The 22,674-nt window shown below is 40.2% G+C and overlaps 1 protein-coding gene across 5 annotated transcripts in view; it reads right to left on the bottom strand.

Annotated features, from left to right (window-relative positions):
• The window catches only part of ERG (ETS transcription factor ERG), a 145,557-nt gene that overhangs the window by 72,181 nt on the left and 50,702 nt on the right, over positions 1–22,674 (bottom strand). Inside the window, exon 2 of one of the 5 annotated variants that reach the window (XM_082044720.1) lies at positions 12,125–12,184. The exons of 3 other annotated variants lie outside the window; for them this stretch is intronic. In XM_082044720.1, the coding sequence (XP_081900846.1) occupies positions 12,125–12,154 (30 nt within the window). In that variant the 5' untranslated portion in view covers positions 12,155–12,184. Of the gene's footprint in view, positions 1–12,120; positions 12,185–22,674 lie in introns of those variants that run through there. One more of the 5 variants, XM_082044726.1, reaches the window with a different exon arrangement.

The raw sequence follows: 22,674 nt of genomic DNA, 5'->3' as shown, positions 1-22,674 counted from the left end.
TTGATGGATAAAAACTGTGGGCATAAAATGCTTATCATTTGGAAAAAACCCATTGTATATAGTTAATTGTCAAGATAATTCTCATTCAGAGTTTTAACAGACCTTGAATTTCTCAGAATTTCTGATCATCACAATCTTTTTACCCATATCTAAAGCACTTCATAGATTACACAGTGTTTTAAGAAAAACTATGTCCTGCTTCCACCAACACAGATGGCAAAATTCCTTTCACCTCAATGGGACTAAGGTTTCAAACCACTGAGAATTAAACAAAACTACACATTATCACAGTTTCCTGCAAACTGGAAATTCCAAGTTTCAACAGGCTTTATATAGGTCATGTTACAAGACACAAAAAGTACTGTCCAATAACAAAAAATGAGCAGAGGTGGAAACAGGGAGGGAACCAATAATTGATAGGATTTAATGCATGATTTAAGGCCCGGGAAAGAATCCCTAAAGCCTTCTCCCAGTATGAAAGGCTTGCCAGACATGTGTGAAAAACTTGCTAAAACATGTGTGTTGAATTACCTTGGTGGCCTGTGACTTTCCCAACAACCATTTGCAATTAGCTGGAATCCAGTAAAACAGAAATGAAGTTTTGTATGCAGCAGTAGTGCTGTAGAAAGGGGCACTTATTCTGAAAGGTCTGTATTTTGGGCCCAGCCCTAGAAGATGCCAAACTCTTCCAGCTCATGGCACTCAACTCCATGGGGTGTCTGCTGCTTAATCTTCATCTTCTCAAAAGACTGTATCAAAGAAAGATAAATGTTCAAACAATCCCTTCTTCTGCTGAGCTTGATCTGTCTTCGAGTCATTTGATCTTGCTCTAGAATTAGCCCAGTATTTCCCACAACATACTGTGAGTGGTCTGCAGAAGTTCCTTATTAAAACAATTCTATACAAAGTGCTATGGCATTTCTCAAAAAGGAGCTGTGGAATTAAGGCAGTTTGGTTTCCTTTGCATCTTTTCCACCTAACCCTTCTTCGCCACTGGCAAGGACTGATTCACTCCTTCTTGTCATGCAGGGGTTCTGTGCAGGAATCAGTGGTCTGCAGCCAGTTTGGGTCCATGTGGGTGCCCGTGGCCAAAAGCAAGGCAAAATGCACCCACTGCAGCACAAAATGCTACTCCCACCTTCCCTTGCACATGCACAATTCTATTTTAACAACCAAGGGAATCAAGGTGAAAACTTTGTTTGGCTTGTAAATGGAAAACTTGTTAAGAGGAGAGGGGAAAGGACATGTTATTCATGTCAGTGTTAATTTTTTTAAATGATCCAGCATTAAGGAAGAGGAAGGGAAAAGGAAACAGAAAAGGAAAAGCAGGAAATTTTCCTTAGACTTCAAAGTAACCAAGAGTTATGTTTTCTCTAAGTGTTAATATTTCATAGTTTTTCAGTTCTTAGGTTCAACGAAGGACTCTACTGGTACCTGTGTTGTCACTTAGCAACTGACTGTTGGATTTCTTTTTGAGGATCTCATTTTTGTTTTGAAAATGTCACCACAGATGTGAACTTCAGTCCTGCAAAGATGTATATGCATTTATCTTTACACAACTGAACACTACATTCTCACATTCTCTCAGTGACGACTAAACTATAAGAAACAAATCTATGGATGTGGTTTTGCAGGCTTGGGATTTTACTTGTTTTTACTTTTTCTGAAAATTTTCATTCTAGCAGTAACTGAGCCTATCTTTCTTCATGCCTTGATGTACTATAGGCACAAATGCTTGAAGTCACTGGACTGCATGCCCAATGTAGGTCAGTCAATTGTAAGATTTATCAGTGTAATTAGATATTCAGAGTTTTAGGAGACCTAAACAGCAGGTGAAAAAATTCAGGTAATTTTCAGGAAAACTGGACTTTCCTATCTTATGTGGAAAATAGTCTTCAATAGACATTTTTTTTAGACATTTTATTGATATTTGGCTTACCAAAAAAAAAAAAAAAAAAAAAAAAGAAAAAAAAGAAAATGCTATCTGAAAAACAGTCCTGTATAGATGGATTGATCTTCCTCCCCTAAGTGGCTCATACTACTATTAGTGCCAGTACTTCATAAAGAGCTACTCATCATGTCAACCTACTTCACCAGCTAGACAAAACTGTTTAAGATGACCAGGTGGTTTAATATCCTCATACTCAGACACAGTAGTTGTTCCCCTCCAAGGCCAAACTGCAGTTACAGTCTTGCAAAGATGCCTTACCATATGCAACATTTCCATCACAGCTCGGTGAAACGGTATTTATTCACAAGCAATGTGGTTATTTGCCAAAGAATGTGGTTTGGGGACAGCTGAAGCCATTTGCTAGTTCAGGACAAACTTGCTGAGTAGTTTTGGCCTGAAGAAAAATAACAGCAGGCTTTGAAAATGTTGGACATTCCGTTGTACAGATACTTTAAATGGTTTCAACACTTTGTTTTCAGGGCACTTGTCATGAAAGCAAAGGAAGGAAAGAGCTCAACTCTCAACATGTAGCTTTCTCCACAGTAGCCCAGTGTGTGCCCAGGCCCAGCACTCAGATCACCTCCATCTCTGTCCAGTAGGGCTTGCCACCTGCCAAGACAGCAGCTTCATCATTCAGTCACTAATTCCCCAGCTCAGACTCTCGCTTGCTCCTTAGTTATCCTGTGCAAAGTGGGACAGAAGGAATTACAAGCAACTGAACTACCATGTAACGCTTGACCAGATGCTTTCCTGGATCAGGCCCTTCAATTATAAACTCCTCTCAGGTCTTATACCATGGCAGCCCCAGATCCAGGGTTTGGGGAATCTTTGCCATTGGAGTGCAAATAACACACAAGAATAACGTTATAAAAGAAGGCATTTCTCTGAAAGTTATGTTTGTGTAGAGTTTGTTCAAGCCAAGCATATGCAGATTCAGAGCTATACATCTGCCAATATCACAAGTATGATCCAAGCAAGTCCATAGAGGTATTCCCAGCCACACAGTTCTCTCCATGAGGAAAGAATTTGCAATCTGTTATTTGACACAGAACCATATAATATCAGAGTCAAAAATTATAGTAAATGGCTCTAATCAACTGCCAAGAAGTGGGATATTTTTCTGGCTTGAGCTTCTAGTAGAAAAATAAAAAATGCAAAAGTTATGGCAAGTCTGATATTACTGAGCTATCACTCTTGAAATTGTCCTTTAAAAAAAAAAAAAACAACAAACCTGAAGCAGATAACAAATCAAATGATACATATAATTTCAAGTAAGGCTGGAAAATAAGTAGATTGCTTTTTCAAGTTTCCTATACCAAACAACATAACATTCCGTGCTATGAATAGCCAGATTCATATGTGCTAATTTATGTGATTAATTTTAAAGACTGTACACAAGAAGTCAAAATAGGTGACTATTCAATTGCAATGATGATTTTACTGTGTTCAGCTCTTAACAAAATATTTAACTGCTATGGGTGAAATTTCATTTGAAGGATTTTCTCCCTCAGGCTAATTTTCTTATTGTGTTTTTTTTGTCATTTGTTTTGGTTCTGGCTTTGGTTTTTCTCTATTGTTTTTTGTTTTGTTTTGTTTTAATTTTCAGTTAGCCTGCCATTTTCAAGCTGGAACACCTACAGATTAAAATAAATCTCATGCATTAAAGTACCTTATGGAAATTATATGCATGAATTTATGCACTAATCACCATGCTATTTTGGGCTTCAGTTTCATTCATTACATGGTGATTCCTTGGTGAAGACACGGAAAAAAATCCTTCCTCAAATATTTATCATGTACTAAGGAAAGGAAATGCAAAGGATATAGAAGGGTGACAAATATCCTTATGCAGTGGATAAATTAGGCTAAGTAAAACAGATGACTAGGGAGTATGATGTTACTGAGACAACTACAAAGATATAATGGGGATATTGTTCCCACATTTTGGGGAGAAGTAAATAATATATTCCTTAAAAAATACAATTCTGATCCATCTGAAATAGTTTCAAATTTGAGTTTAAATGCATGAGTTGCTTTGGATTATTGAAAAAAAAAAATAGAGAGAAAATTAGGAAATGTCAAAACACTCTACAACAACATTTCTAAACAAAAGTGTTTCTATGTACTCAGAGAGCCATGTCCCATTTACAACAACATGCCATAAGCAGTAATCTGTATATCCCGTATTACATTTATATGGTAGCATGCTGTGTATTGATACTGTATTTCTTCCCTTTTCAAAGCTTTTAGTGTGTTGCCTGTCCAAGGAAAAAGAGACATGGGAGTGTACATGCCTCTGTCACGTCCTGCTCTCTCTTTGTTTTCCAATACGTATGTTTTGTTATCTTGTGCCTGTTTCTTGAGTCTTGGAGGTTTTGGTCATCTGACAGCTTCCACTTTCGAAATGTTAGTACAGAAGTCCAGTCTGTATTCACTAAGAGGGTTATCTGCACCGAGTTAGACATAAAAATCGAACCAGCTTCTTAGGTGTGAGCAAGCTGGGTAGATCTCTTACCTATACAACTATAAGACTATGAAACTTTCTACACAATGCTCTTGCAGCACAAGCAGCTGAGCAACGATATCAAAGCAGCAGTCTGAGGAGGCTTCTGAAAGTGAAGGAAACTTGTGGTTTCTTTATGACTCTGAGATGAATTCTTTCATCAGATTAACCACTTCTGAAAGCATCCGGCATGTCTAACATACTCAAGGGACAGTCAGGATCTATTCTAAGGCAATGCATGCAGGGTCTGACTCAGGAGAACATCCTTATTCAGGAAAGACATTTAATTTTATGTTTCACTTTAAGCACATGCCTAAATCCCATTAAAATTGGTGAAATTTAAGTTTATCCTCGAAGTTAAGCATGTACTTAGGCAATTTCCTGAATCCAAGGTTGATTGGTAGATGTCGGTAGAAATATAGCTTTGCTACTGGTAAATGTAGAAACTAGAGGGAAAAAACAACTCAAATTAGGAACTAACAGAATGTCAATTATTATGAAAACTAAGAAGAGAACTCAAGTGAATGGGACTAGAGGGAAAGTGGTCTCCTACTCAAAGTCACAAACATCATTCCTGTATACAGCATTAAAAGAACAGCAGAACAAAAACACATGATGCTGCTACAAGGTGATTCATGGGAGATATCTGATCACAACCATCAATCAGCTGTGGCTCTTTGCCCCTTGCACCTCTGAGCAGAGATAAAAGAGCCATCATGCCACAGGCTGAATTCTGAGTTGTGCTGAGACTGGCATCTCCGAAATCAGAGTGTGTCCTGAGACATCAGCACCTCTCCAGGTCTGACCATGAGAGAGTTACAGCTGGGGGCCATGAGAAAATAAAAAGGCATCTCTGCTTCATAGAAACCAGGCTTACAAATGATAAAATTTTGCAGGAAAATACTCAAATCTGACAAAGACTTGGACATCCTCCAACACTTACAGAACAACAAACCAGGTAATCAAATGCATGTAACTCAGAAGAAAAACAGCTTTCCCAGACTCCAACCATGCCAGATCTGGTGACAAATGATAGAGTTAGAAACTCGGAGAACCATTCAGTTAAACAGACAAATTCACCGAAAATTGTTTGGCTATGAAAACAGTCATTGAACATGTAGTAAGTTACTTTGGCATCATAAGAAATAAACTTCTAATTTTAGGGAATCATTGTTCATCTCGTTGTGCTAAAGAAACAATGCTGATCATGCTAAAGCACAGCACTACTTCTTGAGAAGAAAAGTTCCTATTTGAAACATTTTTAGCTAAGTGTGACTGTAACTGATCAGGGCACTGTGCTGCCCATGTCTGAAAACAGCTGACAGAACCAGTTCTGAACACTGCCATTTAGTTCTAGATTCAGACTTACCAGTCCACTGAGTTGGAATGAACATTTATGTCATTGTGGGAACTGGTACTGGTACTGACCTGACCATAATTCTGCATTCAATCCCATGGGTTGCAAAACCTGGTTGTAATTGATGGATCTTGGATTTTTGTCTGGGCACAGGACAAATAAATATGGGCAGCAACCTTTCTCCAAGGACATATCTCAAGGCAAAGAAATTCACTAAAAATAAAATAATGCAAATCTGCACTGTTATTAAGCAGTGTGAAACTACACATCTGAGGTGGCAGCATGTGCTCAGCCTGGCAGCACTATGCCTATACTTCCTTCATCCATGGGGTTGCATGCTGTTGTCAGGAGTGATGCTCCACAAGCAAGATTTCCATCCACACCTTCCTGGGGAGAAAACTGATGCAACCTGGAAACCAAGACAGAACTGTTGAACTCTCTGGCCAAAACTATTTCACTGCAGCGTACCGAAGGAGGATGCTGCCCCTTGGTTCTGCCACACTGGTGCACTCCTATTAACAGCAGAAGATGATCGCATGGGGATTTCAGAGAAGGTGTCCCAAACTACGGGTGGGAGAAGGGCACACTTAGCAGAAGGACTGGCCACAGCTTTGTGTTTCAGAGCAGCAGATCTATTATAATAGAACTAATATTAGTTAATATTTCCATTGGAAATTTTTCATGCCCTCTGTGGATAGAGCAGATATTGTCTTGTAAGACAAAGTGAATTGCTGTCATCTAACACTTTGAAGATTTTTGTCTCCTGTGAGGTGCATAAATTGCCCAACAACTTTTTAGAAGTCAGCACAATGTAACATGTCATGCAAAAAGGATCGGAGAAATGTTGTTAGAAGGTTGTTTCCTTAACTGATTTTATCAGAATTTGCTTAAATCACTCTTATGGATCCAAAATTATGGAAAGTTTGTTGGGAAAAACAGTGGACTGTCTTTGTAAAGTATATAGCAAAGACTTGTTTTCTGTTCTAAAATAATCTTTGCATTATCAGCACAGAGTCAGACTGCCAGATCCTGATCGGGTCATTTACGGTGCATTAGACATGCATAGGTCAAAATACCCCACAAACAAACAAACAAAAAAACATCCACAAAGGGGTCACAGAATATATTTTTTTCCCTGTAGATAACAATTTGGGTTGCAGAGAATCAGTGTCCATCACAGACTGCACCAGAAGAAACAGTAAGGGACCACTTCAATCTGCATAAGTGCTGTCTGCAGGTTGCCCCACACCCAAGTGAAAATGAGGTCACCCAGGTGAGAAAGAAAGTGATCTTCTTACTCCACCAACTCTTTACAGTAGTTATTATTGAGCCTGTGCTTTCTTGTAAAATTTCTGATGTCTTTGTAGCAAGCCTAAGCTAATATACGCAGCCTAATATCACACAAGCTGTTGGTCTCCTTGTGGGACTCAAGTTTCACTAATATCAACTGCTGGGGAGGATGTTACATGTTTTTCTCAGCTCCAGTAGGTTCCCAGAGCTCTGCTTCATGGAATAATAACAAAGTTCAAAGATATTTGCCAGGATAAGATGACACCATTTGTTAATCAAGTGAAATCAATACAGAAAAATTTTAAGAAATTATCACACCCATTTTTCTCCACATCAGCAGCAAAATGTCTCCAATTTTCCAAGTGGGAAGAGATGCAATTAGCTAAGGAAAACAAGTATTACCATGCTTTGAAGAAGCACAACAAAGCATGAGCATAATAAAGACCAAGCTTCCAAGAGTAAACAGTACCCAGCAGTGTTCTCTGGCAAAGAATGGAAATCGGTGGTTAGCAAGCCGTTTGGAGAAGTGATCATGGAAATTACTAAAATGTATTTTAAAGGACTTGCTAATAGGAAAAAATATTTATGTGCTGGCACAAGATTATTAACACTTGTGAAAAAGTTAGGACAAACTTAATGGAGGAGAGCTTAGAGTAAATATTTTTATGGAAACACTATTTGGAGGAGGTAGCTTTTTGTATTACGATCTCCATTTCATTCAACCTCCAGGAAAGGTCATTGATTTAATCAAAAGCTTTTTCCTTTGGTTAGACTCCCAAGTGTACATACCATCAAGATCTGCTGCACAGAAATAATTTGAAGCAAATCTTCTAAAAAAGGTTTTGAAGATGCTTGCCAGTAGAACATTGTGCCTCACAGCTATAATATCAGAAAAAGCCATTCAATTTAAATTAATATATTTGGCTAGACAGCTATATTAAAATTCTTGTTGTTTTTTCTGTTATAATGGTAGCCTGTGGTATGACTAGCCCTCTTCAAAAATCTGTATAGTTATTGCCTTTCTCTTGCCTAGGGTGCATCATATGTTTTTGATTTTGATGAGCTGCATTGCACTACCTCATTAAAACAAACACTTATGCAAAACAAAAGGCTGTGTATCACAGTGCAGAGTATGTACGCCAGCTTTGAAGACTGCAGCGTTTCAAAGGAGAACTTCCGTCGACCCAGCTCCACTTGCGTTCAACATTTGTGGATGATGTCAGACACGTTTGGTACTTTCTTAGCCCCTGCAAACAAGGAGGCTTCAAAAGCGATGCTGGCTGCAGCTGCAAAGCATGCAAGTGCAGTGCTTGCTTGCTGGTGGTGGAAAGGACCTTCTCCCCATGTGCATGTCTTCTCCCAGCCAGACAGAGCAGTGGCCATACACAGAGGCACGTGCAGTGCCGGCTCTGCTGGACAGCTCCGCTTCTCCTCCATGGACACCTGCCCAAGGACAACCCTTCCCTCCTCCCAAAGGCCTCGCCACCTTCTGCAGGTGTCTCCTTTTTCAGTGAGGCACCATTTCCATAGCATCCTTTGAGGGAATCAGGGTGACTGTATTCTGTATGTATATATGTATTTTTTTCTGGTGAATTTTCAGCTGAGATCATTTTTTGCCTTTAAAAATTACGGATTCCCTCCCACTGGAGAGGAGTGCTCACAGAAAGGAAGCTTGGGATTAAATAGCTTAAATGCAGACATTACAGATGTCTAAAGTTAGGTGAGATAAAACCTACCAAAAAAGCTGAGATGTGTAACTTTTCAATGTGTACATTTTTTTGGTGCCTTGTTTAAAAAATCTCAAGTGCCAAGGTTGATATTTTTGATCCAAATCGCTCAAGCTGTTTACAAGGCAAATTACATCATCGCTACTACTAGCTTAACAAAGTTTACATCAGCTAGATTTTGGAAGGTCATCAAGATGCTACAGAACCTCAGTGATTATCGTGGTTTTGTATAATGTATTCTTCATGCTAATGCTTTTTCATTATGTGTCAAAATACTTAGATTAATGCAGGCATTGATTTAAATATTTTCATACTTTAAAAAAAATGGTCACCGTCTGACATTTTTTACAGTCCACAAGCTCATTTCTAATCACTTATCTTAGAGTTTCAGTAACCACTACTAGTAAAAATTCACCATGATTTTCTACAAACTCCCTTAAAATGCAGCACAAGTGATTACTGTAATTGTAAAACTCAATACAGAAAAGAGGTTTTTGCTACATCAGCCTTCCAAAATAACTATTGCTAATCCATATATTCCACAGTTGCAAAAAAATTACATATTTTTAGTTTTCCCTGTAGCACATTTTGAAGTTACTGACATGAAATTATGACAAGACTGTGGTGCCTCGGAAGCTAAGGATACAAGTGTCTTTCCATCATGTACTTATCTGTGGAAGTTCTGTACTGAAGGATTAATTAATCAAGACAATTGAGCACTGCCAGATTTGTTTCTGGCCCTGTAGCTTAGATGGTTTTGATTATTCATTCAGAAAATATACTAGACGAAATGCAGGGAGTGGACTGGTCATACAGCCTGAGTATGTTTTTATATCAACATAGTGAATTCACAGCTTTTGAGCAAACCACGGCCTGAAAGCATCGATTTGATGTGTGACTTACTTCAAAGGGCATACAAATGTGTAGAAAATAATTCTATGCTCATGGACAACTATGGAAGAAAAAAAAAAAAAAAAGACAGTATTTAGAACTTGAATAGTTTGTTAAAAAATATTCAAACATTTTGCCTAATGAAGAGCCTTACTCACTAGTTTATCTTGTCATCTCCCTCTGAATGACTCTATGGTCCCCTGTTTTTAACACCTTAGTACAGCCATGTTTTTCAACAGACCAATTGTACTTAAAAGTGAATATTTAATTTCCTTTTACAAAGCTAGCAACTTGACTTCAAAAAAATACATACTACTACCTAGCATTACAGTCTGCCAAATTAAAATGGCAAGAAATGATGCAGTTCATAACCAATAAACAGACACACATACAGCTAAAGAAAAAAAAAAAAAAAAAAAAGATGGTGGGTGTTAAATCCTGTCTCCATTGAAGCCAGGGAAGTTTTGTCACTGTCTTCCTTAGAGCCTGCACTTCATCCTAGCTACTCATAACACTTTTCATATTTGATAGGGAACAATTTAAAGTGATAAATAGCAGCCAAAATGCATGTGTGTATGAGGCGAAGAAGATTTAAAAACAGCGTCAGTGTTGAAAGTAAACTTCTTCTGGCAGTTTTGAAATTTTTGGCCTACTAGGCTAAATCTGAGTTTAAGCAGGGGATACATTTCTGCTTATGCTAGCTCTCTGAAAGCTCTCGGCTAGTCAGACTGGCTCCCTCTGAAGACAGTGGAGTCCCTCTGGAGCCATCCTCTGAGAAGTTAAGTTCGGGCTGCCCAGATTTAAAAAAATGACAAGGGCCAGAAACCCACGTAAACAACCCTCACTCAGAAAATGAAGTTATTTCTATTTATGTGCCTATATATTGGCTTAAGAACTAGTTTCAGGTAGAAAAAAATTCCTCACACTCTCTGAAGAAAAATTTACACTGTGAAATATGAACTTCCTCATTTCCTGTTGGTAGAAATTTTACTGCTAAGTCCTGAACCTGGACTCACATCCACAATGGCCATATCTCTGTCCATGTAGAACTGGCTGCACAATTTCACCTTTGAGACTCAGTAGCCATTGATGGCACAAGGTGAGAATTGTGAATTGTTAAATCCAGCCTTCTGGTTCCGCAAACTCTACATGGGAGAGTGATCAATCTCGATGGGAGGGAAAGCATTTCCCCTGCCACCCTGTCTTGCTCTCCAGCATGTCCCAAGCTTTCCCATTACCCTGTGGTTCAAACAACATCCTGGGGAAGGTTAAATACATGTTTAAATGCCCTTATATTAAAGAATGGTGAGTAATCCAGGCCTGTTGAGAGAATATTTTCCCCACCCTTAAATGACATGAGAGGAGGAACTATTTAAAGTTAGGCAACTTCTCACTGAAAAAAACATTTTTGCTCTAGACCAGCATGCACACAGGGTCCTCTGCTCTGGAGCGGGACAGCCATCCCCCATATCCTTGCTTCTCTGCTCTCCTTCAACGGGACCATTACATGCCCAGCTCCACCTCATGTCAGCTCTCTGCACCCACCAAGGCGACCTTTGAGTTTAAAGTGTTTGGTCGAAGGCATCCTTGAGATGGTTCCCCTGGGCTGTGGCCGCACAACAGACTCCATGCCACTTCCCTGCAGGTGCGTGGAGATGATGCTTACATGGGTCACACCTGACCAGCTCCCCTGTTCCTGATCTAGGGCAGACAGACTTGCCAGAGGCCTCTCTGCTCTGGTTTTGGTCATTTTGTGATTGCATCCCAAAAGTATGAAGATTAGCCAGTGTGCAAGAAAGCAGAGTGGAAATATTATAGAAAACTGCATGTGACTGTCTTTTCTAGTGAAATGTCACCATACTTAAATTAAGAATTGTGAAGTTAATCTACTTTTTCTTTATTTCCTTGATAAGTTTCCATGGTAATTCTTCGACATTACTTCAATTTTATTCCATTCAGAGAACAGAACTCCTCAAAGCAGAGAAGTATAACATTTTATATTGCTTTCCTGACAACGTGTTCAGTGATATATAGCTAAAAATTGTAATAATCATATACTCAGTGCTTTCTAAATGTTTCATCTTTTCTTGTTTCTTTAAAAAAGAAAACAAACCCTAGTCTAAAAATACTTATTAAAGAGGTTTTTTTTTCAAATGTAAATATACAGATTGGATACAGAAACACTGTAATGCTTCGCACTGCTGAAATTCAGGGTAATGTAGTCAACAGACTATTTGAAAATGGATTGCTAATTTGATAACTGAAAATGAAAATAATTAAAAAACTATATTGGCATAAATCAAAATTATGATCATGTCAGTGAAATGGTGAAATATTTCAGGAAACTCCCTCACAACTTTGCTCCAGAGGAGGGTGGAAGATGATGTACAAGAGGTTATACCTACACTTGTGAAGCTGATCTTTGTCTCCCACATCCAAGTCAACTTTTAGCCAAAATTCTTCGCCTGTCACAAAGGAAATAATGGTCTTAAGTTATAGCCACATGCGGAGAAAGACAGATAGAAGTGATGCTACCTACTGTCAAACCTGTCACATGTCTAGCTCTAGAGAGACTAGAGAGACTAGAGAGACTTTTCCTGTGCCTGCCATGCCAAAACCAGTAATATTAACAATGCTGCTATTACAGCCAGCACTTCTGAAACTGCTTTCTCATCAAAGTTTATCTCATTCAAAACAATATAACTATTCTATATTTAAACCACTTGAAGGTATGTAACAGTAGGGCTAGGCATTATCTGAACCTCACCCACTCAGCAGATAGGCATCCTGGTTTGCTCATCAAGATGACCAGCAGTATCTAGTAAAGCATCTGACTTCACAAGCCCACTGTCCAGCTTCCTGGAAAAAATGCTGTCAAGACACACAGCTCCACCCATAACGTAATGGCCCTCATTTTTATCAACTTTTTCAGGACATGCTCCCAGAAAAGTCCAGCTGATGCCATGGGAAATATTGCATTAAGAGATCCCGGGGTCCACATTAAATTAGTCTTGGAGAGCCTCTAGTTAAGGCATGCACTTAAAAGATCATGAGAACCTGCACATCTTAAAGACAAAAAGCATTACTTTGGAGCTGCTGTTTCACTTCTTCAGTGTGAGATTTCACTCTGACAAAGAGAGCTGCTTTTGCAAGGGCAATGCATACTGGACCAGATCCTATGGACCAGATTTTAAGAGGGGCTTTTGACTGCATGAGAAGAGAGTTTCCTTTCCAAAACTTTTACAGGGATAATCTCTAATTTTATTTGACTTAAGTGATGGCAGAAAGGTATGATTTATAGCTTTAGGTATCCAAGATGGTTTACCTCAGGAATTTTACCTGGTGTTTGTTCTTAACTTATACGTCCACCTTGCAGCTCTTTGCCTGTGTTACTTGATTAATTTACCCTCATAATAAATACACACAGTAGGGAAATTCTGTTCCTTCTTTTGTTGCTGGCGAGATGCTATCTCTCTAGTGCACAGCAGGAGACTGAAGGAGTGGAAGACTTAATGCCATGCTCAGGATTGGGCAGGCAACTGGTAAAGCTGCCAAATCTATCTGAAGATCAAAAACCAGAGGCTACTTGGGTCATTACCTCCACCTCTTGCTGGCTACAAGGATAAGGCTGTTTTTCTTTCACGTCATCCTGAAGTAAGAAGGGTGCAGGGCCTGCACTGACTGCATCTCACGGCTCCGTGAAAGGCCTGGGGAGATCAGCAAGCAGCAGGGGCAAGGCCCGGGGAGGGGCAGCACTGGTATCCCCTCCAGATAAAATTGGATTCTTCCTCTGACAGCTGCTTCAAGATTTACAAAGTGGGAAATCAGATGAAAATGGCTCTTGTATAATCAAGGCTTCAGAGAGTGAAAAAAATACTCAGACAGGGCCAGTTTTGTCATGGGTAGAAATCATGGCAACTCTGCAGACACCAGAGAAGCCAAAACACTAATTTAGTCATACTGAGGACCTGGCCTCCCATGACCAACGTCATCAAAAATATTGACATTTTGCAAAACGGTCACAGTTTTTCAGAAGTGCTACAGACTACGGTTACCACTGAATGGTTGCCATGTTTTACCCCAGAACTGGCTCCTTTTCAGTGATGAGTGAAGTGACTCCTATAAAAATAGTTTGAAAAGCACTCGGGAATTCCTTCACAATAAAAGCTGCAGTCCTTCACCATATGGAGCAAATAGCCAGGAATGCTGTGCCTCCTTGTCAGCAAAAGCTAAAATCTGCAAGAGGTACAGGGATCCTAGCTAGGAATGATGCTATCAAACTCATTGTAGAAGAACCTCTTTCTGGGACAAGGAAAAAGTAAAGATTAGTGTGTATTTAATTTTTAGGCAGCATCAAGCAAAAACAAAGCACTAAAGCAAAATATTTCACCAAACTCCTAAAAAGACAAGATTAAATACACTTTAAAAAATACGCATAGTCCTACGAGTGTCAGTGAGAGGAAAATTAACACACAAAACTGAGTTACAGAACTTCAAAGTCACACTTCTATGAGGACACTGACCTGTTTTTGTCCTCCTAACCCTCACAGAAACCATAAAAAATAATTCAATATTTTGTAAATTCAGTCTCTGTATCTCTGATACTTTTAACTGCATACTAAAACTACCCAAGACAGCAGTTTGAAACATACTTATTGGAACTTTTTCACCATCTGATCTGTTGTTATAAAGCTGGCATGTGATTTTTTTTTTAAAGTTTAAGGAGATTCTTCAAGCCCATTAATACATCTTTCCACTACAGAGTCAAGACGAAGCAATGTATGCAAATCCTCTATTGGGATAATCTTTACCCTACCTTAGCTACCAAAAAGTTAGACCTCTAGACTAAAAGAGCTGCCTAAACTCCTTTGAAATCTATTTTTAAATGGGATTAAATAGCCTGTGGATATGCTTCTGTTTCCAGCTCTGAAGACGGGTTTAGCTTTCAGACAAGTAAAGTTAGGTAAGATAAATCTTGACCCTAGTGACATAAAGTAATGAAGAAATAGCATGTAAGTCAGAGGAGGGTTTCATAAGCCTTACCTATTGGACATCAGGAAGACAGAAATAATGGAGAGGGTAAGGTAGAAAACACTTCCTACAAAATGGGTGGCATTGGGCAGCCAGTGCCAGCCACACCAGCTCCCTGTTCTGACGGAACTCAAAGAGCACTGAGATCTCTACTGACATAAGTGAGAACTGGGTTTGGCACCCTCTGCATGATCTGATACTAATGGAAACTCTGAAAGAAATATGTGTCAACTGCTTTATGTTGTTTCCCGAGTAAAGATATATCTGGGAGCATGGGAGAGCTGAGGAAACTGTAAATATGAATTGGGTCATCCACATTACCATTTTAAATCCAGCTCAGCTTGGGAACAACCAGAAGCTGTACCAGCAGACAAGTGGTTATTTAGTGGTGGTTTTAACCCAGGTCCCAAAAAAAAAAAAAAGACGTTGACCACACCACAGAATACACCTACACATAGATATCAACCTTGGACACACTGGCATGACAAGGAACCATGCTCACCTGGCTGACCTTCATTCTGCTCTGTAACATTCTGGGCAAAAGGGTTCAACAGTCATCAGGGCCAGCAGTCCCTTCCCAGTGCCCAATCCTCAGGCAAATACAGATGTGAAGCCTGAGTAGAAACTTCACAGAATAATACGGCATCTTTCAGGGGCCGCAGATAACCGTGAGGATCACTAGAAGCATTTTTCCAGGGACAATACTTGACAATGTGTCCCAGGGGCGATTTCTCTTACAGTCTCAGAAAAAAGTGAGATTTCCTTGACCAGGGGAGAGTTATAGAGTAGGTTTCTAACACGTCACTGGGCACTCTTCTGTGTTCCTTTTTCATATTCCATGCCTCTATTCCTGAAGCCACTGAAATTCTCTCCTTTCTCTTAATACAAATAAAAAATGAGCATTTTTATACAGCAAGAAACAGCAAATGTAAGCCAGCTAAAAATATTTTATACAGGTATATCTCAAAAAAATACACTGATACCAAACTCTGTACCAAAACCAACAGCAGCAGCACTAAGAATGTTTCTGTGGAGAAGCACATTAATCATGTATCCAGCCCAGTCACGATGCTCAGTCACAAGCACAGAGGCCCATCATAGCTGACTATGGTATTAATTACCATCACGGCCATTTGTCAGCCACTGAACCACATGGATCACTGGTTGGTCTGGACAGAATACAAGTGTACCAGAAGCTCAGGACTTTCTGCAGAATAATGTTAAGAAAGTTATCAAAGAGGAACAGTTGTCATAGGGTGCAGGTTCATATTTCACCATAAATTAGAAACTGATAAGCAAAGAGACCAGGTTTCAGCATGGAAAAAGATTAATGCAGTGTGTCTCAAAAGCAGTATTTGGTATATTTAATGACAGTGATAGTTATTCAATGGCATATATTTTTTTTTCCTACCTACATTATTTTTTCATATGCATTTTCATATCAATTTGTCATAGCACAGTGCTTTCTACTTGACTTGGTAAAACATTCCATATTTTTTCCTTCAGCTTGTCTTGAACAACCTAAAAAATACATGAACAAGCATTTCATCTCCAATCTGACTGGGGCTTGACTTCCTGTTTTCCACCTCATTATTAAATGTATTAAACAACACCAGATTTAAGATGTAATTTGAGACACCCTACTGCTAATCTTGGGTGCCAGGCTGAAAACTGAATGTTTACTATTATTTTCTTATTTGTTCTTTCCTATTCATTTTGAATGGGTGACCGAATATCACTTTTTCCCTTGACAAGAATGCTCCTTGAGCTTTTTAAAAAAAAATTAAGCTGTTCTTCTGACAAACACTACAACTTACAACACAGACTTGCAATTTTCATTTGGAAAATACATGCCACTTCATCTTTTTCATATCATTGATGTAGGAGATGTATTTATAACTTTGCTATTGTTTATTATTATGACAAGTTAGGTGATATTTTTGCCCTGCAGTAAGGCTTGGAGGTGTTTCCCAGCAGCACTCTCATGTTTGTTTTTAAAAGTAAGTACAAAGACTGTCACTCTCAAGTTGTCCACTTCCCTTGAGTCCCCACATTTCTATTGTAAGCAGCACTGGCATTTCATTCTTCAGGCCTTTCACAACTCCTGGATTAATACCATCAGGTCTGGGAAACTTGTTGCTATTTAATTTATCAGTTTGTTCCAGCACCTTGTCTGTTGATCCTGGCAATGGAAGCAAAATGCTTTAAGGGCGCCTCTAGAGAAGATATCTAAAGCAAGTCACACACACCCCTAAAAAAATCCCCAGTCCAGCAGCCAGTAAAATATAGATTACAGCCTTCTGCATGGACACAAGCCACCTCAAACTAAACAGTGGATTCAAACAACTCAGATCTTTTTGTTGCTGAATGTACGGTATTGTATCAAACCTCTTTATAATTAGCACAATCTGTAACAGATTATTTTTTCTTTTTCCCCAAATGGTAAGCATTCATGTGTTTTATTCAGCTAGGGTAGCTGCCAGTCTGCTTCCACCTGTGTGTGTGTGCACGCATGCAAATGTATTGCAGTGGCTGCCCTGAGGACAATGTGCTACAGCTGAAAGATGAACCCGACCCACAATGCAGATGAACATTTGGTGACTTGATTATTGTCACTATGTGGGTATCCTCCCAAAAGTGCTTACCTCAGACAACATGCACATTAATTCAACCATAAAGCATTGGGCTCGATGCAGCAATTACTTGATGAGCTCCTGCCACCTGAGCAGACCAGCTGGCCACAAGTGCCACCTCCTTGCCCAAAAAATGCGGCAGCAAGGGCAAACTGAGAAATTGGCTGCACTTGGGCACCTCTCAGTTTACACAAATACCACAGACGAAGGGGCATGGGGGTGCTGACCTGCCAGCAGCTCCCTTGCCCTTCTCCCCCACCCCAGGGTTGTTAGGGCTTCAATGGGATCCATGTGTGAGGGGCAGCGCCGGCTGGTCCACATGTGCATCACACTTCCCACACTCCCAGCCCTGCCGAGGCTGGGGTTTTAAAGGAATGACAGCATTATATTTATGTATCTGCCACCAGAGGCCTGCAAAGGCTTTGCTAATTCTGGACACCTGCAAGGTCCATGAAGCGGGTGAGTGGCTGGCACCGAGGCAAGAGGCAGCTCCAGGGAGAAAAAGGGTGGGGAGGAGGGAAGAGCAGTGCCAGCCTCCAGGACAAGCACAAAAGGAACAAGGGGAGCTGCTCTCTTTGTTTGCTTTGGAGCATACCCTGACATTTTTTCAATACCAAACCCAAAGCTCATTAAATCTGGAGTTAGTCTGAGTGTGCCACGGATGTGTGAACAGGTGCTTGCTCCCACTGTGGGGGGGCTGTGAGTCACCCCAGCAGAGGGGCAAAGCCCAGGCACAACCCAGTGACCAACCCGCAAGCTGCATAAAAGCTCTGGGTTTTGGCTTTCTACCACCTTGATCATATTAAACCAAATGCAGCCAAACAAAGGTGGGGGAGGATCAAATCTGTGCCGAAGCAAACAAACAAAAATGCTTTCTCCAAAGCCTGCCTGACAGATTTAATATAGCTGGGTTTTGGAAGCTATCTATCACTTTCATTTGGCATTAATATAAATCAAATAATCCCTTGATCCCAAGAAGGCACTGAGGAGTCTCAGTCAAGTCTCCAGAAGGGATGTGCTGCTTAACTTGGAAAGTTGGCAGATGATTTAATTTTCTTAGCAAATTTGACAGTGCCATAGGAATTTTCCAAAATCAAAGAACCCTTTCATAGGCTCCTCTACCCAATACTCAAGCCAGTGTCTAAGAATAACATTCAGCCCTCATTAATTAATGATATCAGTCCGAATAATGTCAGTTTGCCTCAGAGACCTTGTCGGGATGGATGAATCACACCCTGCCGGCTCCAAGGCTCTCACTCTGATGAACTGCAGTGTGCGATGATGGGCTGCTTTGCCTGGAAAGCTTTCGCCCACAAAGCCCCGTCAGCTCTCAGCCCAGGCCCGTCTGAGGCGAGCGCTCAGTGCTGGGGCAGACTGCGAGGTTAATGGGTGTCAGAGATAACACTCGCCTCCTTGAGGCCCCCACGGCAGGGGCAGGTGGCCACCAGCCCTGCCCTCCCCTCTCCCGGGGCAAGAGGGGAAGCTGAACCCAAACAGGGCGAAGTAGTGAACCATCAGCATCACACCAATGTGCCTCTGCTGGGGGCAGCACCAAAGCTGGCTTGTCCTCAGCTCCCTTGGCTATCTCTGTGCTCAGAGCTACACCCTGCCTGTATGAGAAAGGAATATATTTTTTATTTCACCTTGGTTAGGTAGTGCTGCAGGTCCCCATGTACTTTGTGTGACAGATGCAAGAACAAACTGCAGATGTCCACTAACTTTTCAGATTCATACAGAAGTGAAGATCATATCCAATGGTAAAACGCCACAAAGAAATCCTCATCTGCGAGTCTGGCTTTTAGTGAAACTACAAACTGAGATTTCTCAAAAGGCCTGCTCAGCTGATACTGTTCCAACGTGGGAAAAGACACACCAGCTGTCTCTATAAATTCACAATTTTTCTGAAGCCATAATTACGTATGAAAACATTCAGACTGCTTCCAAAGTGCACGGTACTAATATTGATATAAAATGGCCTTGTTTCTATTTGCAACATAATCACAAATCCACTCCTCAAGTTTTCACGTATCCACATTCTGCTTTCTGTGATAGCTGACAGCAGTGATTCCTTATCAGTTACAATATGAGATTTAGTAACATTTGCATATAACCATCTTCTTACGTAAATATTGCATTCCTGAGGCCTCATGAAAAATTTACAGGCAAGAACAACAACCACATTGTTTAACACATTCAAATAAATGTTTATTCACAGATGCCCTCCCTTTCCCCTTGTGATGACCATGGCTGGTCAGGCATGCCCATCGTCTCCTATCACTGCACCCCAGTTTCCCCTCAGACACACGTGGGCAAGATCAGCACAGGGCTGAGCTGAGCTCAACATAAACACGAGCTCAGCAGAAATACACATGTGGTGTTGGTTGTGGGATCCCGGTCACAGAGGCAAAGTGTCAGAGAGACAAAGCTGGGACTTGTCTTTTTGTGCAGTGTTTGTTTATATGCTGCACACGTTATGCCCAGTAACATGAAGCCATCAGTTCCAAGTTACAAATATACCATAAATGCCGTAAGTAATTTATTTTTCTGCTGTGCCTGGGAAAGTTAATTTGGGATTTAAAAAAAATTATTATTTGATTGTGGGAACAGCCTTGATGGTGATGTATTCTGATTGTCAATGCAAATATATGTGCTTTTTTTACTGCATAAGCACTGTGTCAATGTGATGGCCAAAGCTCTCAAAGGATTTGAGGCTGAGGAGTGGAGCCTTGAGCAAGGCCCATTGGACTTCAGGACCCACTCCACAAAAAAATGTGAGTTCAGTAGGACTGGTCTGAGAACAACTTTCATGTGCTGTTTACTCTAACACATCTTCATTCTAAAAGCAATTTACAAGTTTCACACATGGACACTTTTGTTTGGAAGAGGCACTGCCAAAGAAGCCTGTAAAAAACATTAAACGCAGAATTTGTTATTTCACTAAAGCATTCTGAAAAATTACTCTAGCGATTGCATTGAAAAATCTGGTAATGTTAATTTCACCATTGAAATATGATTTCTTTTAAAAGCTTTTTCCTTCATGGTCCCTGCCATAGGATCCACCCCAACATCTGGATAACAGAATCCAGGCTGACAGACTAATGCACATGTGGAGGAGTGTGTCTGCTACTTTGCTGCTTCTCAAGACAGACACATTGTCTCCCTCTCCTTCTCCCTGTCCCCTCCTTTTCTCTCCTTTTTTTTTTTTTTCTTCCTTTAATAAGAGTGCACATGTCTTCCAGCTCTCTGTTGTGAATGTGACCAGTATGCGATATTGCCTTGCATCGACAGAGAACGTCTGGCTTAGGTGATACCAAGCAGTTACTGCCCTTGCTTTGAATGCTTGCTAGCTTATTAACTGGCACATCTGGCTCTCTCCCTAGGAGGGTGAGTTCTGCAGTGCCCCAGGAATTTCTTTCATACACCACTTTTATTAGCTTTTCAAAAGAATAAGGATTACCACTCAAAAGGAAGACTTAGGTCATTTGCAAGCATACTGGTCCCCAACCTGTTTACCATGTTTAAAGTGCAACAATAACTGAAACTCATTATTTGATTTTCAGAAATAATCTTTCCTCATTTTAGCACAATACTATTGTTCTTGTATCTGAAGAGTCTGCTTAAGTGAAAAAGTGGCTTGTGATTTGTGATAGGTAAAATAATAAATTAAAAAATAAATCAGAAAGCCACAATGATAACTTAGTTTAGAAATAAAGCTCCCAAAACATTAATTTCTAACCCTACTTTTCCTGCGCATATCATTCCATCATCCCAGGTGGGAAGAAAAAGTGTTTCAGGCTTAATCAAATAAAAGAAGCTCATATGTATCTCCAGAGAGCAAATTTATCTTTGCCCACACATGGAAGTTACACGGGAAGTGAAGTTGGAATGCGAGAGTTATATTACTATAATTTCCCGATTGGACATCACTATTTCAGTAATGCCAGAGTGGCCTTTTCTGGTTTTGCTTCTGTCACTTCCGAAGCAGTTTAAGGCAACTGGGAAAACTACTTTTGTTTTCATACTGAAAAAAGATCCACATGGGGGAGTTACAGAGGTAGGTCTCCTTCTACCTGCATAGCAAAGTTTAATACTCCTGGCCAAAGCTCTCCTGAAGTAAACTTGGGAAAAAGCTACCTGCCCACCTACTGACCCACCTGGAACTCCACCTTCCCAGGAGGAACCAAGGAACCCTCCCCACAGTGCATCACCTTCAACTGCTGAGCATACTTCAAGTGCAGATAATATTCTCCGTGCAGACCTAAGAAAGTATAGGGAAAAAAACCAAACCAAACCAACAGCTTGCTAGACTTGCTAATCAATCTTATTTTGAAGCCGTGTGAGGCCAGACTTTTGGAAGCTGTTGGCACTCACCAGCTTACATTGTTCCAAGTGGGAGTTGTTTGGCACTCACAGCTTTTGAAGGGATGGTATTTCATGTAGGTGTCTGCTCTCCACTAACCTTTTGCAATTGCATTCGGCTAGACTGACCATCCAGAAATATCACATTGCAAAGAGAAACATGTAAGCACTCACAGAAAGCGTATTTTAATGCTATGCATAAATAGCCCATACTCCCCCAGCCATCAAAAATAAAACAATATTCTGTGATTTCCCCAGCCAAGGGAGATACGCAAAAAGTTCACTAACTACAGTAAATTCATACAATGAAAACAAAAACAAAACAAAAATTCCTCATTATGAAAATGAAAACAGTTAATGTTTTCAAGAATGTCACAATCTTACTTGGAGATTTCTGCCAAATAGAACAAGAAATTAAGTCTATCAGATAAAATCCTAATTTCTTTAGATCAATATCAAAACAAAAGGGATGTCTAGTCAAAACTCTAAGCCACAAATTCTAGTATCAAACACATTACAGCCAACAGATCACAACGATCTTCTCACCTCCTCAGGTCTGAATCTTCTGAAAAGCCCACCTTGGCAGCATTAGACTTGGCATTATTCAATCAGCTCCAGTCTTAAAAATAACTCATTTGGCCCACTAAAGTTCATGGAAATCCTTACAGGGTCTTTTGCTGAGCTTGCCTTTAAGCTGCATTGTCTTCTTAAGGCTTCCTGTCCTGCAAACAGAGGCACTAGCACAGAGATTCAGCTGAGACTGTTTTCCCCCTCTTCTGCTGCTTTTATTTAACACACACACCAAAAGAAAAAAAAAAAAAAAAAAAAGAGAGAACTGGTAGAAGTTCCTTACAGGAGTTGGAAGAGGACATCTGCAGGCAATTTAGCAGGAGGGTTTGTTTCTGTGTCAGCTGGCAACCCCTGGATAACTC

Source organism: Streptopelia decaocto, assembly GCF_964273445.1.
Source record: "Streptopelia decaocto genome assembly, chromosome: 1".
Taxonomy (NCBI): Eukaryota; Metazoa; Chordata; class Aves; order Columbiformes; family Columbidae; genus Streptopelia; species Streptopelia decaocto.
The sequence above is the reverse complement of the archived record's forward strand: the minus strand, read 5'-3'. Positions and strand labels throughout refer to the sequence as shown.